The sequence below is a fragment of the Mauremys mutica genome, chromosome 7, assembly GCF_020497125.1.
Source record: "Mauremys mutica isolate MM-2020 ecotype Southern chromosome 7, ASM2049712v1, whole genome shotgun sequence".
Taxonomy (NCBI): Eukaryota; Metazoa; Chordata; order Testudines; family Geoemydidae; genus Mauremys; species Mauremys mutica.
In genome coordinates this window covers 107,271,108-107,284,069 of record NC_059078.1, presented here as the reverse complement: position 1 = coordinate 107,284,069, position 12,962 = coordinate 107,271,108, and the positions used below count along the sequence as shown (strand labels likewise).

Genomic DNA, 12,962 nt, shown 5'->3' with positions numbered 1-12,962 from the left:
ACTTGGTCCTGTGTTATTGCAGGGGGCTGGACTTGATGACCTCTTGAGGTCCCTTTCAGCCCTACAGTTCTTTGATTCTGTAGGATTCTATGTATAGCATCAGGTATTTTAAAACCTAAATGGAAATGTACAAGTGCACTATAGCTTAGAGTTTAAATCAGATTAATTCTCTTCCTGTGGAATATACTACCTTTTAAATGTTTGAAACGGCAGAGCATCAACTGGGCTAGAGGTTCTGAAGTCACTCAGGAATAAGTGAGTTAGCTGGTTATGAACAAAAGACATATACTCAGAATTAAGGGTAAGGTGCAGAGAGATGAAAGCTCAAAGAAATCACATGATAAAATTGCTCAGATAAAGTGGAAAACACAAATAACTTAATTGTTCACTGCATAGTTACATGAACTCATCATTTGTCCTGTTTCTGTGACCCTTTGTAATTACTTTCAGAAACAAAAATACTTTGCCTTTAATAAAAACACAAGCAAAAGGAAGGTATTTTTTTATTAACACACACAGTTGTGCAAGGACGATGAATGTTAAGATAATATTTTCCAAAATATGTGTAGTAAGTAGGCTTCTAGCTCAGATGGCATACACAGTGAGAAGATTTAAGCATTGATTAATTTAGGGTTTTTTTAATGGGCTCTTATTGACATTAAAACATGCACCAGGGAGGTCATCTTTTAAAAAAAATTCTCATGGCTTTTGATATCTAAGGACTTGTCTACATGGGGAAGTTAGTATGCAATAAGCTCAGGTGTGAATTTAAAGCACACTGGCTACTCTGTGCCAACTCCCTGTGGACATTTTTTCTGTGCACTACGAGTGCTTTTGTGTACAATAGCTTAGGGCTCCTTGGGTGTGTCTTAAGAGGGCCCTTGGGCTTTTTAGCTTAGGCCTCAAAAAGTGTGTCCACATGGGCAGTTAGTCCGGAGTAGCTAGTGGTGTCCTCTTCCCTGTATAGACGAGCCCCAAAAGTTCCTTATTATTCCCTACAGTAAAGGGAATTCTTCAAATGCTGAGGAAACCATATCTTGAAATTCAGATGTTGAAATTCAAATAAGCTCTACCATGCCCTGTTATACTCTTAAATACAGTACAGCAGTTTACAGCAAATTAAGAGAAATGTTCAGACATATAATATTTCCTCATGTTCATTTAGACTAATATGGAATTTTCCCCCATTCAAATTAAAGTAAATTTATATCCCTTCTGTGGTCCAGCCACTACAGAGCAATATAATCACAAAAGCTTGAGCAGGTATAAACTTCCCAGCAGAGAGTAACGATAATAATGCACATAGAATCTGAAGACAATGACTGCTCTGTGTGTTCGTGTTCTTTTCAAGGGTGGAATTTCATGGCTGGTTGTGTCTGAATGGCTCTGTTCACCAGTATTATGTCAATGATCTCCTAGTTCCTATATAAATCAAACAATATTTTCATATAAAGGCCATGTAACTTTTGTTTGACACAACAAAGAAGAACTTTGGTGGGCTATCTTTCATTTTCTTGTACTGTTCAAGGGGCATATGGCAGTGTTACTAGCCAACCTAATGTTATTCTCTCCAGATATCATTTGTAAAGTAGTGACATGATTTGTTTCTATATATTCACAAAATATTATCTGAACACTATCATAGAAGGCTCCAGAGGTGAATTATTTCAAAGGCAGTGTATGACCTTTCCCACCTCCATTCATCCTTGCACCTGACTATGCCACATCTCATGGCTATTGAAATATATTCTCTCTCGCTCTCTCTTTCTCAAATCAAGAAATAATAGTTTTCTTCATCAGGCCAAGCCCTAGGTTAATACAGTGATTTGTATTGAGATTTAGATCCCTGGAGGCACATGCAACAATAAGCTTCTCAGTTGTTCTTGTAAGCAGAAGTTTAAAGTAATGTCACATGATGGTACATGCGACAAACAAAAGCTTGTATCCGCATCTACTAGTAGCTTTAGAGGGTACCATTTATTTCACTGATGTGAAAATTGAGTCTGTATTTGAAACATGAAACTATTCTGTATAGAACTATACTGGTTTCATGCCATTGTTAATTTCTTTTATTAGAGATGAAGGGTCTGTAGTACATTGTTTGTTTGTTCCCCTTCTCCGCCCTCCCTCCCCCTTTGTTGACAAATTAAAGCAGTAGCTTTGTTTTTTATTTCAGTAATGGATGTAACTGACATAATTAATGGGAAAGTTGATGATGAGGACAAACAACACTTTATACCATTTCAACCGTAAGTATAAAATAATGTAAAGCATTGTCAGAGGACTTAAGGAGGATTAAAGATAAAACACTTTTCAATGTCAGCTTTTGAAATTGATCTTACAGTCCACTAATGTTATGTAGATATTTTGAAGTTTGTAAACTTGCTGCAGATTGGAATTTTAACACATGAGGTCTTAAAAGCATTTTTCCCCTTTCTTAGTTCTTCACTTATTTATTTGGAATGAATAGTGGTGCCAAAAAAAAAAAAAGTTCACCTATTTCTAAGTGCTTTTTTAGCTTCAACTTTAAACATGTCTTTTCCATTTTTGTGTGTGAAGGAGCCTGGAACTAACTAGATGGGCCCAGGGTTTTTGAGATAGATGTTTTAAGCTTCTTTCTTTTATATGTTACTGGTTCCAGTCTAGTCAAAGTTGGTAATGACCAAAAGCTGTTACCATCTGATGGATGTTAAGTGTCCTGTATGAAATGAGTTGGTTGTATCAGGTTCCTGTCCATGTCACTAAATCACCACCATAATTGGCACTAATTGGCAGATAATTAAAGACAGAGAAACCAAAGAATGAATGGGCACGGGAACTGAAATAACTCCTCATATGTATAACTAGTTTTTCAGCTCTTTTAAGGATTTTGGTGTGGCAGCAAGGGGAAGGTTGCACTGCTTTTACCTGTGCTGTGTTGGATGTTTTATGGATAAATGGGATCATGGTCTACTAGACGCTCAGTTTGGCAGCTTTCATAAGTACTAAATTCTCTAAAAACAAAACACAAGGCTTTTAAAGGAGAAAGTGAAATAAAAGGAACCACTATGCCATGTGAGACTTCATACAGTGTTATCAGATATTTTTAAGATTAAAAGAAAGCACTGAAATGTACTGTCAAAGGTCAGATGTAGATTTTACTCTGAATTTCTTAATCTGTTTTTGTGTGTTGAATAAGTCTGAATGTTTGTGTGTGTGTGTGTGTGTGTGTGTAGGTTTTCTTCCTTTTTAAAGAAAAAAATAGTCCTTTTTAGAAGTGTGAGCTTAGTATTAACAAAAGAATTAAAATGTGTGGGGATTTTACAGCTTCCAATTTTAATATCATAAAATGAGGTGAGGAAGGGGTAGTGGGGATAAATGAAGTACATCCCCATTAAAATCTGAATGCTCAGCTTTACCAGTGTTGTTGTAGTTGTGTTGGTCCCAGGATATGAGAGACAAGGTGGGTGAGGTGATATATTTTATTGGACCACCTTCAGTTGGTGAGAGACAAGTTTTGTCCAATAAAAGATATTACCTCTCCCATCTTGTCTCAGCTTTACTATTGTAAGAAATGTGGACCACAATGCTGTTTTTATATAGCTGAGTTCCCTTTTGACTTAATCTACTTCTAGATTTCATGAGGTTTGTTTTTTTATAAATCTAGAGAGCAATAGACTAAAATAACGTAACATCAAATAATTTCAATTTGGAAACTAGGCCTTATTAAAAAGTACAAGAGTTAGCAAGGATGTTTGGGGAGCTTAACAGAAAATTTGAGATTGCAGAATCAGTAGAAAGAAATTAGGTGACTAGCACTATGTCCCTAATGACTCTAGTCCTAGCCACTTCTTGTTTGTATTTCATGATAGCGATGGAATTTGTGTGTAATTTGTGTACATAATAGTCTGTAGAACAGTAACAATTCTATTGTTCAAGGAAAGTAGACGCTTTTAAAGAAGAGTGCCTTTGTGAGATTTATTTATTGTATTTAAACAATGACAAGCTTTTATTTTAGTGAGTGTGGAAGTATGCACAGAAAATGAATCTTTGTGGATCAAGAAAGTGGATGCTAATGGAATGTTTGGGTTTTTGCTCCATTAAAACCGATTTATAGTCTGTCTATATTCAAACCAGCTTTTGGAAAGGGTGTGCAATATGTTTTCGTTGTGTTTTTTCTTCAGTAAATTAAAATATTCTTCAAAGTCTACACCAAGAATATGAGTAATTTGCAAACACATGAAGAATAGCTTTGTCGTTGTTTCCAATGTTGACTTAAACACTGTGTATAAGAGGCATATTTTCTTACTCATTTCATGCTGTGCTTTTGTTGTGCTACATGCAATTCTGTTTTCATATGTATGTTTGTTTGTATTCATTCACTGGCCACCAACACAACAGCTGTCAGAAGTACTTGGCAAGACTGGTGTGGGTACTTAAATGACATTTGTAAATGTTGCATTTCATTTATAATTTTCACATTTTCTTTTCTTCACCTAGTATAACAAAATGATGGATTATCTGTTTTTCTTGCACTAAGCCATTTCTGTTCAATGTAAAAGTTTTTTCTTCTGTAAATTCCATCAAACCATATACACTATGTCTTTATATATTCAATTGTAGACGCTACCCTGAAGGTTGCACTGAATTAACATACTGTACATTTTTGCAAAATCATCCCAATTGGATTTCAGTATTTAACACGGGTCTCTCAGGAGATCAGTGTTCTTCTTTACTACTATACATGCTATTTATTGGAAGTGAGATTGGGACCTGACACATGCGTGTTCCCGTTGGGAAGGGTAACATAGGATTGCTTGACTTCTCTTTAGCAGGTCAGCATTTTCCTGATTAATGATCTTCCTATGTCTTTCTTGTTACCTTTCCTGTCTTTTGTCTTGCGTTGACTAATAAATACTCTTCGTCACAACTATGATATGATCTTTTGTGTTCCCTTGTTACTGTGACTTCTGGTTTTCTGTGACCCTTTGTTTCCTGGTGTTGGTCGTCATGTGCATCCTCCAGGCTAGCATTGGATGACGCCATTCGACACAAGCAGCTGAACATATCATCCCGTTTTTCACCCAGGGTGGCAGGGGAGAATGATTTCCTTCAGACTGTTATAAACAAAGTGATTGCTGCTAAAGAAGTTAACCACAAGGGTCAGGGTAGGTACTGTTCTTTATGTAAACTGGAATACGAAATATATCCTTGCTTCACACCATCTGACTATTTTAATTTGGACTGGAGGATTCATTTTTTTTTTTGTTTGCTTGCTGTTGTTTGGTACCAGAAAAGACACCTGTCCTGTTTCCGCCCCCCCTACCCCTGGTTCTTCCTCTCAGTCTGTGCCCTCTCCCCTCCCCTGCTTCCTTTTTGGGAGTATTGTTATTCTACAGATTGTCTTCTGTCCTTATGCAGTGCTTGGCCACTTTTACATAGGTCTGTATTTCTGCCCTATCCATTCGTGTATGTTTGGGTATTGAAAGCAAAGACTTCAAGAACTGGCTTTCATGCCTTTGAACTCTGGCACACCCTGGGTCCATCAAGGGGGCGGGGGACAGTGTCCTCTCGTCCCCATTTTTCTCATTTTTTCCTATTAGCAATTGTAGTCAAAGCAGTTGGTCTGCTGTCTATACGACAAGGAAATTACTCTAATCAGAACTGATACCAACTTGTGTTTTGAGTTGGTAAAGGAGGGCTGCAAAATAAACAACACTGTTAATTACTGTCTATAGGTTGAACAGATAATTCAGTGTATTCTCTGCTGACATGAATATAAATATAAAAGAGATGTACTAGTTAAAAAATTTAAATGCATTCCAACCCTATTGCTATATACTTGATTCATTCTTTTTCTGGTCTTGGAATAACTCATCATTGTGTAAGTAAACGCAGGTTTCAGAGTAGCAGCCATGTTAGTCTGTATCTGCAAAAAGAACAGGAGTACTTGTGGCACCTTAGAGACTAACACATTTATTTGAGCATAAGCTTTCGTTAGTCTCTAGGGTGCCACAAGTACTCCTGTTCTTTTTAAGTAAATGCAGAATCTCAGTCTACCAATTTCTTCTTGGAACTGTTTTTCTTTTATTTATAAAGTGTCTGAGCAAAGGGTTTAAAGAAAGTACACTTTGATCACACTCATATACGCATAACAGAATTGCAGCTTTTTTATACAATAGCAATATAAAGAGGCAAATGGGTTTTGTTTAAGAAGTTTTTTCTGCTATTTTGAACTTCCTCTCCAGCCAATATTTGTAGGGAGGTATATTATTACAAGTTACTAAATTGTAACTTTAAATTTACTTTCGGATTCTTCATCTGTAAAAATAAAAAAATAGTGGATGGAGAGTACTTGCTGCGAGTGCACAAGTTGCTGATTGTGTTGTTATTCTGTTACAAACGTTCTGCATTGTTTTTTTTTAATAAAATTTGCTTGATAGTTATACCGTTTTATTATATTGCTTCTTTTTCTTTCACTTCTATAATTGCCTTTGTTTTTATTTAACTCTTATACCTCATTGCAATGACCACCATTAAGGAGTCCATTTACCAAGTTATCACTCATTGGTATCTGAGATTCCACAGTTCTCATCTGTGTCATAGCACAGGAAGTAATTGCATGGTGCTTGTTAGCAAATGCTGACATTTTAAAGGCATCGTTGAAGTTTTCAGAATAGTACATACAGTACAAGTTACACTTTCCTAGGTTATTCCCATAAATGAAATGCAGAAATGATCTCACAGCACATGAAGCAGGGGGGCCGTTTGTCTGGCTTGTTAGAGGAAGCGTGTTGCCCCTTGCAGGGTTAGAGAACCAGAGTTATCTGCTACAGAGGCAGGCAGCTCCATGCCTGGTTAGCGTTGGGGACACTGACCCATCCTTCCCACCAGGTGACCCGTGTGTGTCTGGGGTATGCTGTTTATGTCCCCATGTAAATAAAAGCCTATTCAAAAACAAAAACCTGAACCAGGATGAGCAGCACCCCCCACCTCTCGTGGAAGTACTTGAAATACCAGGTTTTGCCATGATCTGCTGTGGGCATTAGGACAGTTACTCCTTTCTTGGGGGGCTGGGAAGAAATATTTCCTGATGGCCAGATTGGTCAAGTCGAGGTGGGGTTTTTGCCTTCTCTACAGTGGGTTGGGAGCTGAGTGTGGGGAACAAACAAAATGGGGGAGGGTTAGGCTATGATGATGCAATTCATTGGTAACTTGTGGCGGATGTCCAGTGCAGGCACTCCTTAGGGAGTGGATATGGTGATCAGATCAAATGGGAAAGTATTTAAAGGAGGTATTCTTTAAAGGAGTGGATATGGGAGCTGTTCGGGTCTCCTGTGACTGTTATGGCAGGGAGTCAACCCCTGTCCCCCAATAGTCACCCTTAACCCTCATTTGATGGAGGGAGATGTGTGCTGAGGTCCCAGAAGCAGGTTGCCTGGCAACCAGGCTGTGTAAAGGAGTGGACTGACAGCAGCCCCCCCCTCCCCCCCCGCCTGCCGCCCAGGTATGTAGAGGTAATTCCATAACCATTTAGTGTAAAATTTTACCTGCTGGGTACTTCCAGACTTTTAGGACTAAAGTTGTAGCCTGATTAAAGTGAATCCAGAGTCTCCTGTCCTCCTCCTGGCATAGCCAGATAATGTGCATTGGGGAAGAGTATCTGAGTTGGGGACATCTTCCTCAGATACTTGATACTTTTTTCTCAGATCTTCCATTCTAACTAATGCTGCCCCTTGTACTTTTCCTATGAAAAGAATAAAACCCTTTACTGTCTCATTTGGAAGATTTATGAAAAATCCGAGGGCAGGCGTAAGTTGCAGATCAATGCTATTGATGGCTTAATAACCATTTTCTGAATTCAAGCCTGAGAAGAACTAGCTCTCCAGTTTAGAGGACAGTTGGGATACTCCGTGGCACCTATTTTATCTTGTTCAGTGCAGAATTTATTTAAAAGGTGCTATAGCAGCTCCACAGTGCCAACTTCACTGTGCCCAATGAAGCACTGAAGATTCCAACATCTTTCTGCCAATCCATACTCGTGTTGTTTGGTACTGCAAAAACTGTTCCTACGGTGGACTTAAGTTTTGTTTTACTGAAGCCCTTCCTCAAATTCCATTTTCTTAGACTTGAAAAAGATGATCTGATCCCACCCAATCAGCCATCATGCTTACCAAAATATATCCTCCTGTGTGAAAAGAGGACATTCCTTTCTATCATTGCCATCTATTAACATGCAATAGACAAACTGCTAATGGATTGCATTATACTCCTCAGAGAAGAAATAAACTAGGACCCTAAATCTGCTACTGTGTGTGTCTGCATGTGTAAGAGTGGGCAGAGCTGCACCTATATAGAACCCCATTGACTTCACTTTGTGTGGGCACAGGGGTCTACCTGCCCTTGTGCAAGTATTGTGGAATTGTGGCCTAAAATGCTATATCCTCCTTTAGGAATCTCCTACAAGGTATTGTGTAGGCTACATGAGCCACATCCACTATGTCTCCAACACACTCACACTCACTCTCTCTCACACACTGGATTTCCAGCTTTTCTATAGTTTTTTTAATTGTTTGCCTTAAAATCTGTTCTAATCTGATGTACCCAGTGCATTCCAGGTGTGATAGTTGTAGTTCTGTTTCAAAGTTTTTCTTAAATAATTATTTCTAGTCTAATGTTGCAAAATGTAAATGTTTTTGTGGCAAGGCTTAGTTACTTTTATGTGCATTGTCTTTTGAAGTTTATAAGACTCTTTTTTTGTTTGTTTTAAAAAATTGGAAAAGATGTCTAATAGTTATATTTTATGCTTCAGGTTTATGGGTGACTTTGAAACTTCTTCCAGGAGATATTCATCAGATTAGGAAAGAGTTTCCTCACTTGGTGGATAGGTCCACAGCTGTGGCTCGGAAAATGGGGTTTCCTGAGATTATTATGCCTGGTAGGTGTCAATAATTGCATTGGGATACTAAGCAAATTGGGGCACGCTGCTAAAGTTCACGCTTTTTAGAGCAGTAAATTGTTACATTCCCATAGATAATAGAATATAACTGTCTGAATCAAATCTATAAAAATAACTAATATTTTTGGTTCATAATTATTTTTTTCAGTTTATATTAAGTACTTCCTGCCTCCAAAATTTTACATTAATAATTTGGTCGCAAAATGATAGACATTGAGTAGCTCTACTCAGATAGTAGAGCATCTAGTTTGTTTCAAATCACATACACCTGAGTGGTGTTGACTACTTTGTTACCAGTAAAGCTGTGAAGCAATGTACAGCATACAGTTTCAAAAGGCGCGGCTTAAACTTCATGTATAAATGGACAACTACATGTTTAGTTCATGTATTTAAATGCAATAATGGATAATTGTATTCACACGTTTATATATACCACATGTTTGCATTATTTATTAAGTCACCTGTTAAATGTGTCTGTATATCTGAAAGTTTTGAAATATGATTTTTTAAAAAGACCAATGTGAGAAAAAAGCATTACTTAATTGTTTTGTTTTTTAAAGATGCCCTCTTCATGTGTCTTGGGGCATGTATAGAAAATTTTGAAAACAGATATTTGCTGCTTGTTTACAAAGGAAAAGGAACATACCTAAAATAAAAATGACTGTCCCTGCCCCTTCTCAAGCAAATGACTGAGGAAAAGATTTAGCTTGTACTGTCCCGCATAAGATCCACAGGCTCTAGATTCTGTTGGACATCTTGAAAGAGAATTTCAGAGTTCAGGACCCTCCATTAAGTCATGGGCTGTCAGTAGCTTCCAGATGTTTGTATATAAGCCCTATATTGCTTAAGTGCCTCAGTCGACCACACCTATTGTGATCATGAGACAGAGACCCTGAGTCTCAGGCAGTCAGCCAGAGTTACCTGTCTCTATGCACATGTGTTTCCCTCATTTCATGATACCTTTTAAATAAGAATATTTGTAAGACAGTGTACCATATATAAAGCATCCAATTAAACACACTTTCATCCATGGAAAATTTAAGTTAAAAAATATTATCACATCACCTGCAGTTCTGCCTTTCTAGTCCACACGAATTGAATTAAAATTAGGTTTGGAAAAGGGAAAACCAAGGAAATAAAAGCATCTTGAAACATTTCACAGTATGGTAATGTGTCATCTTAAATAATTACAATTATCGGATTTATTTTCTGTTCTATTTAGTTTCTTGCACCACTCTCACCTCCACTACTGTGGTAGATTGGGGTTTTCAAAAATCTTACTAAGAAAGATTTGGGGGTATGTTTTCTCAGCCTCAGCCCAAACCTGGTTAAATACACATGTTCTATTAACATTACCACTGGTCATGGTTTGTTAATACAGTGCCTTCAGTATGGGTTGTAGGTGAAGATACTCTTGTAAGACACTAGTCAGTGGTACTTCTCAGTACTGTATGTTTAAAATTTAAGGATGTAGATTCTTTTGCCTAACAAATGTTCCTTTAAAGACTCTTATTGTGGTTTTATACTTCATTGTTTTATGCAGAACTGCACATGAACATCGTGAGTTTAATTTTTTTTTTTTTTGTCCTGCCAGGTGACGTTCGCAATGATATCTATGTAACATTAGTTCAAGGAGATTTTGACAAAGGCAGCAAAACAACAGCAAAGAATGTAGAAGTTACAGTATCTGTTTATGACGAAGATGGCAAAAGATTGGAGGTATTTCTATTGGAAAATGTAATCTCTGAAATATTTCAGTATATTTGCCCACATTTTTCCATCACCTTCGGTACACCACTACCTCGCTATAACGCCACCCGATATAACACGAATTTGGATATAATGCAGTAAAGCAGTGCTCTGCGGGGAGGGGCTGCGCACTCCGGTGGATCAAAGCAAGTTCAATATAACGTGGTTTCACCTATAACGCGGTAAGATTTTTTGACTCTCAAGGACAGCGTTACATTGAGGTAGACGTGTATTTGTCAAAATCTGAAGGCCTGTTTTTTGGTAAGAATGCCTTGCCCAAGTTCTCACACCAAAGAATAAATACTTTAGTTTGTTATTTGTGACAAGTAAATAAATATTGTGGTATCATTGCATGCAATTTTGATTGAAATTAACTAGTGATGAACTTAAAGCATAAGACCTCTTTTATTCTAACCTACCTACTGGATCCTCTCTTTCATTATTGAATGACACTGCTGATTTATTTGCTCTCTGTTAGATGGGTATGTATGTGTGGGTAAATATTTTTATTCCTTGTCTTTCAAGAGTGTGATTTTTCCTGGGGCTGGTGATGACGCTATCTCGGAATACAAGTCAGTGATCTATTACCAAGTGAAACAGCCTCGCTGGTTTGAGACTGTCAAGGTACAGATGATGATAAAATAATTTTCCTCATAATGGGTTAATTTAAAATAAAATGAGAATAGATTTTAATAAGAAATCTTTAAGAACAAAATTAAAGGGAATTAATGTGGTCAATTGAAGGAAGGGTAAAAGGCTCAGCTAAGCAAAAGCCTTTCAAGGTTGCTAAGGAACATTGGCATTGAATAGAATGTAAATTACTCTTCCATCCTTGTGGCCAAAATAGATTTTGACAGGGATATTCCACCATCTGTTTAAGATAACTTTCTTTTGTAAACAACAGTACAAAGAAATCATGATAAACATATATTATAGTGACTTGCTCATTAGTATATCGGGATGCTGGTTTTACTGATGCATTATGTGAATGATGCTAAATTAGCACCATAGTAACAACTTCCCAAGCTAGGTGCCAAAGATTTAATATTAAAAATGAGGCTGGGGTAGTCTTCTTACAGACACACATTGGCTGTTATTGCTGGAAAGAATGTTAATTGAAAGGAGACATGGCTAATTTTTTTTTTCTTTCTTGATATTCTTTTGATAAAAGACAGCTTTCTCATTGCAGATGCAGCCAGGAGTTAGCTGCTGTGGGAATTAATAGTGCATCTACACTCCACCCCCCCCAGACTCCCTCCCCGCCCCCCAGCAGCGAGTCTCTGAGCTAAGGTCAAGTGACTTGGGCTTGTGGGGCTTGAACTACAGGACTAAAAATCACAGCGTAGATGTTCCTGCTTGGGCTGGGGTCAAGGCTCTGAGATGCTCTCTGCCTTGCTGGGTCTCAGAGCCTGAGTTCCAGCCTGAGTGGGAACTATTTTTAGGCCTGTAGAGTGAGCCCTGTGAGCCCAAGTCAGTTAACCTGGGCTATGAAACTCACTACTGCTTGGTTTTTTTTCTTTTTTGTTTGCAGTATAGATGTACCCACAGAAAATGGTTGTGGTGAGGCAGAATGAATTGCAGACTTGTAGATCAGCAACATGCAATCCAAATTTAAATATGCATAAGAAAATAGGACTACCCTAATTAAATACCGAGGGGAGAAATATATAGACTTGAGATTTTGTTTAAAGATTATTTATTTAATGCATCACCCTAAGTGTGTGTGGCCTTTTACAGTGAAAAAATTGAATGGTTGGGGTAAGGGAATGTAAGACAGTCATAAGATCATATGGTTGGTTAGGGTTGTGTATCTTGGTGTGACTGACTTGAACTGATTTTAAGCTGAAGTTTTTAATTATATAACTTTGTGTCTGTACAAATGAGGTGATTGAGGGTGTGTTATTATTATTAATAATAATTAAAAAAGGTTAGGGTACACTGGATATTTAGATAGTGAAGAGAAGAAGACATTGTGAGAGTGAAGGTGGGGGCGGGGTGAGGTCAAGAAAATGGCTACCAGTACAAGTGGTACAGTGAGACCAAGGCAGTTAAACTGAATTGACAGTTGTTGACAGCAGCAGTAGCAACCACCTGGATCAGAGAGAGAGACTGGTCTAGAGAGTTATGTAGTTATAATGTAAGTGTCAGGAGTCTTATTAGTTGATGTGAGCAGGGGCGGCTCCAGGCACCAGCTCACCAAGCCCGTGCTTGGGGCGCCAAGCCGCGGAGGGTGCTCTGCCGGTTGCCGCGAGGGCGGCAGGCAGGCTGCCTTCGG

At 38.0% G+C, this 12,962-nt stretch overlaps 1 protein-coding gene across 2 annotated transcripts in view; it reads left to right on the top strand.

Annotated features, from left to right (window-relative positions):
- Positions 1–12,962, top strand: part of DOCK1 (dedicator of cytokinesis 1) — a 561,291-nt gene that overhangs the window by 83,806 nt on the left and 464,523 nt on the right. The window contains exons 11-15 of one of the 2 annotated variants that reach the window (XM_045023408.1): positions 2,177–2,249; positions 5,068–5,147; positions 8,792–8,917; positions 10,533–10,657; positions 11,213–11,311. In XM_045023408.1, the coding sequence (XP_044879343.1) occupies positions 2,177–2,249; positions 5,068–5,147; positions 8,792–8,917; positions 10,533–10,657; positions 11,213–11,311 (503 nt within the window). Of the gene's footprint in view, positions 1–2,176; positions 2,250–5,004; positions 5,148–8,791; positions 8,918–10,532; positions 10,658–11,212; positions 11,312–12,962 lie in introns of both variants that reach the window. The other variant, XM_045023406.1, reaches the window with a different exon arrangement.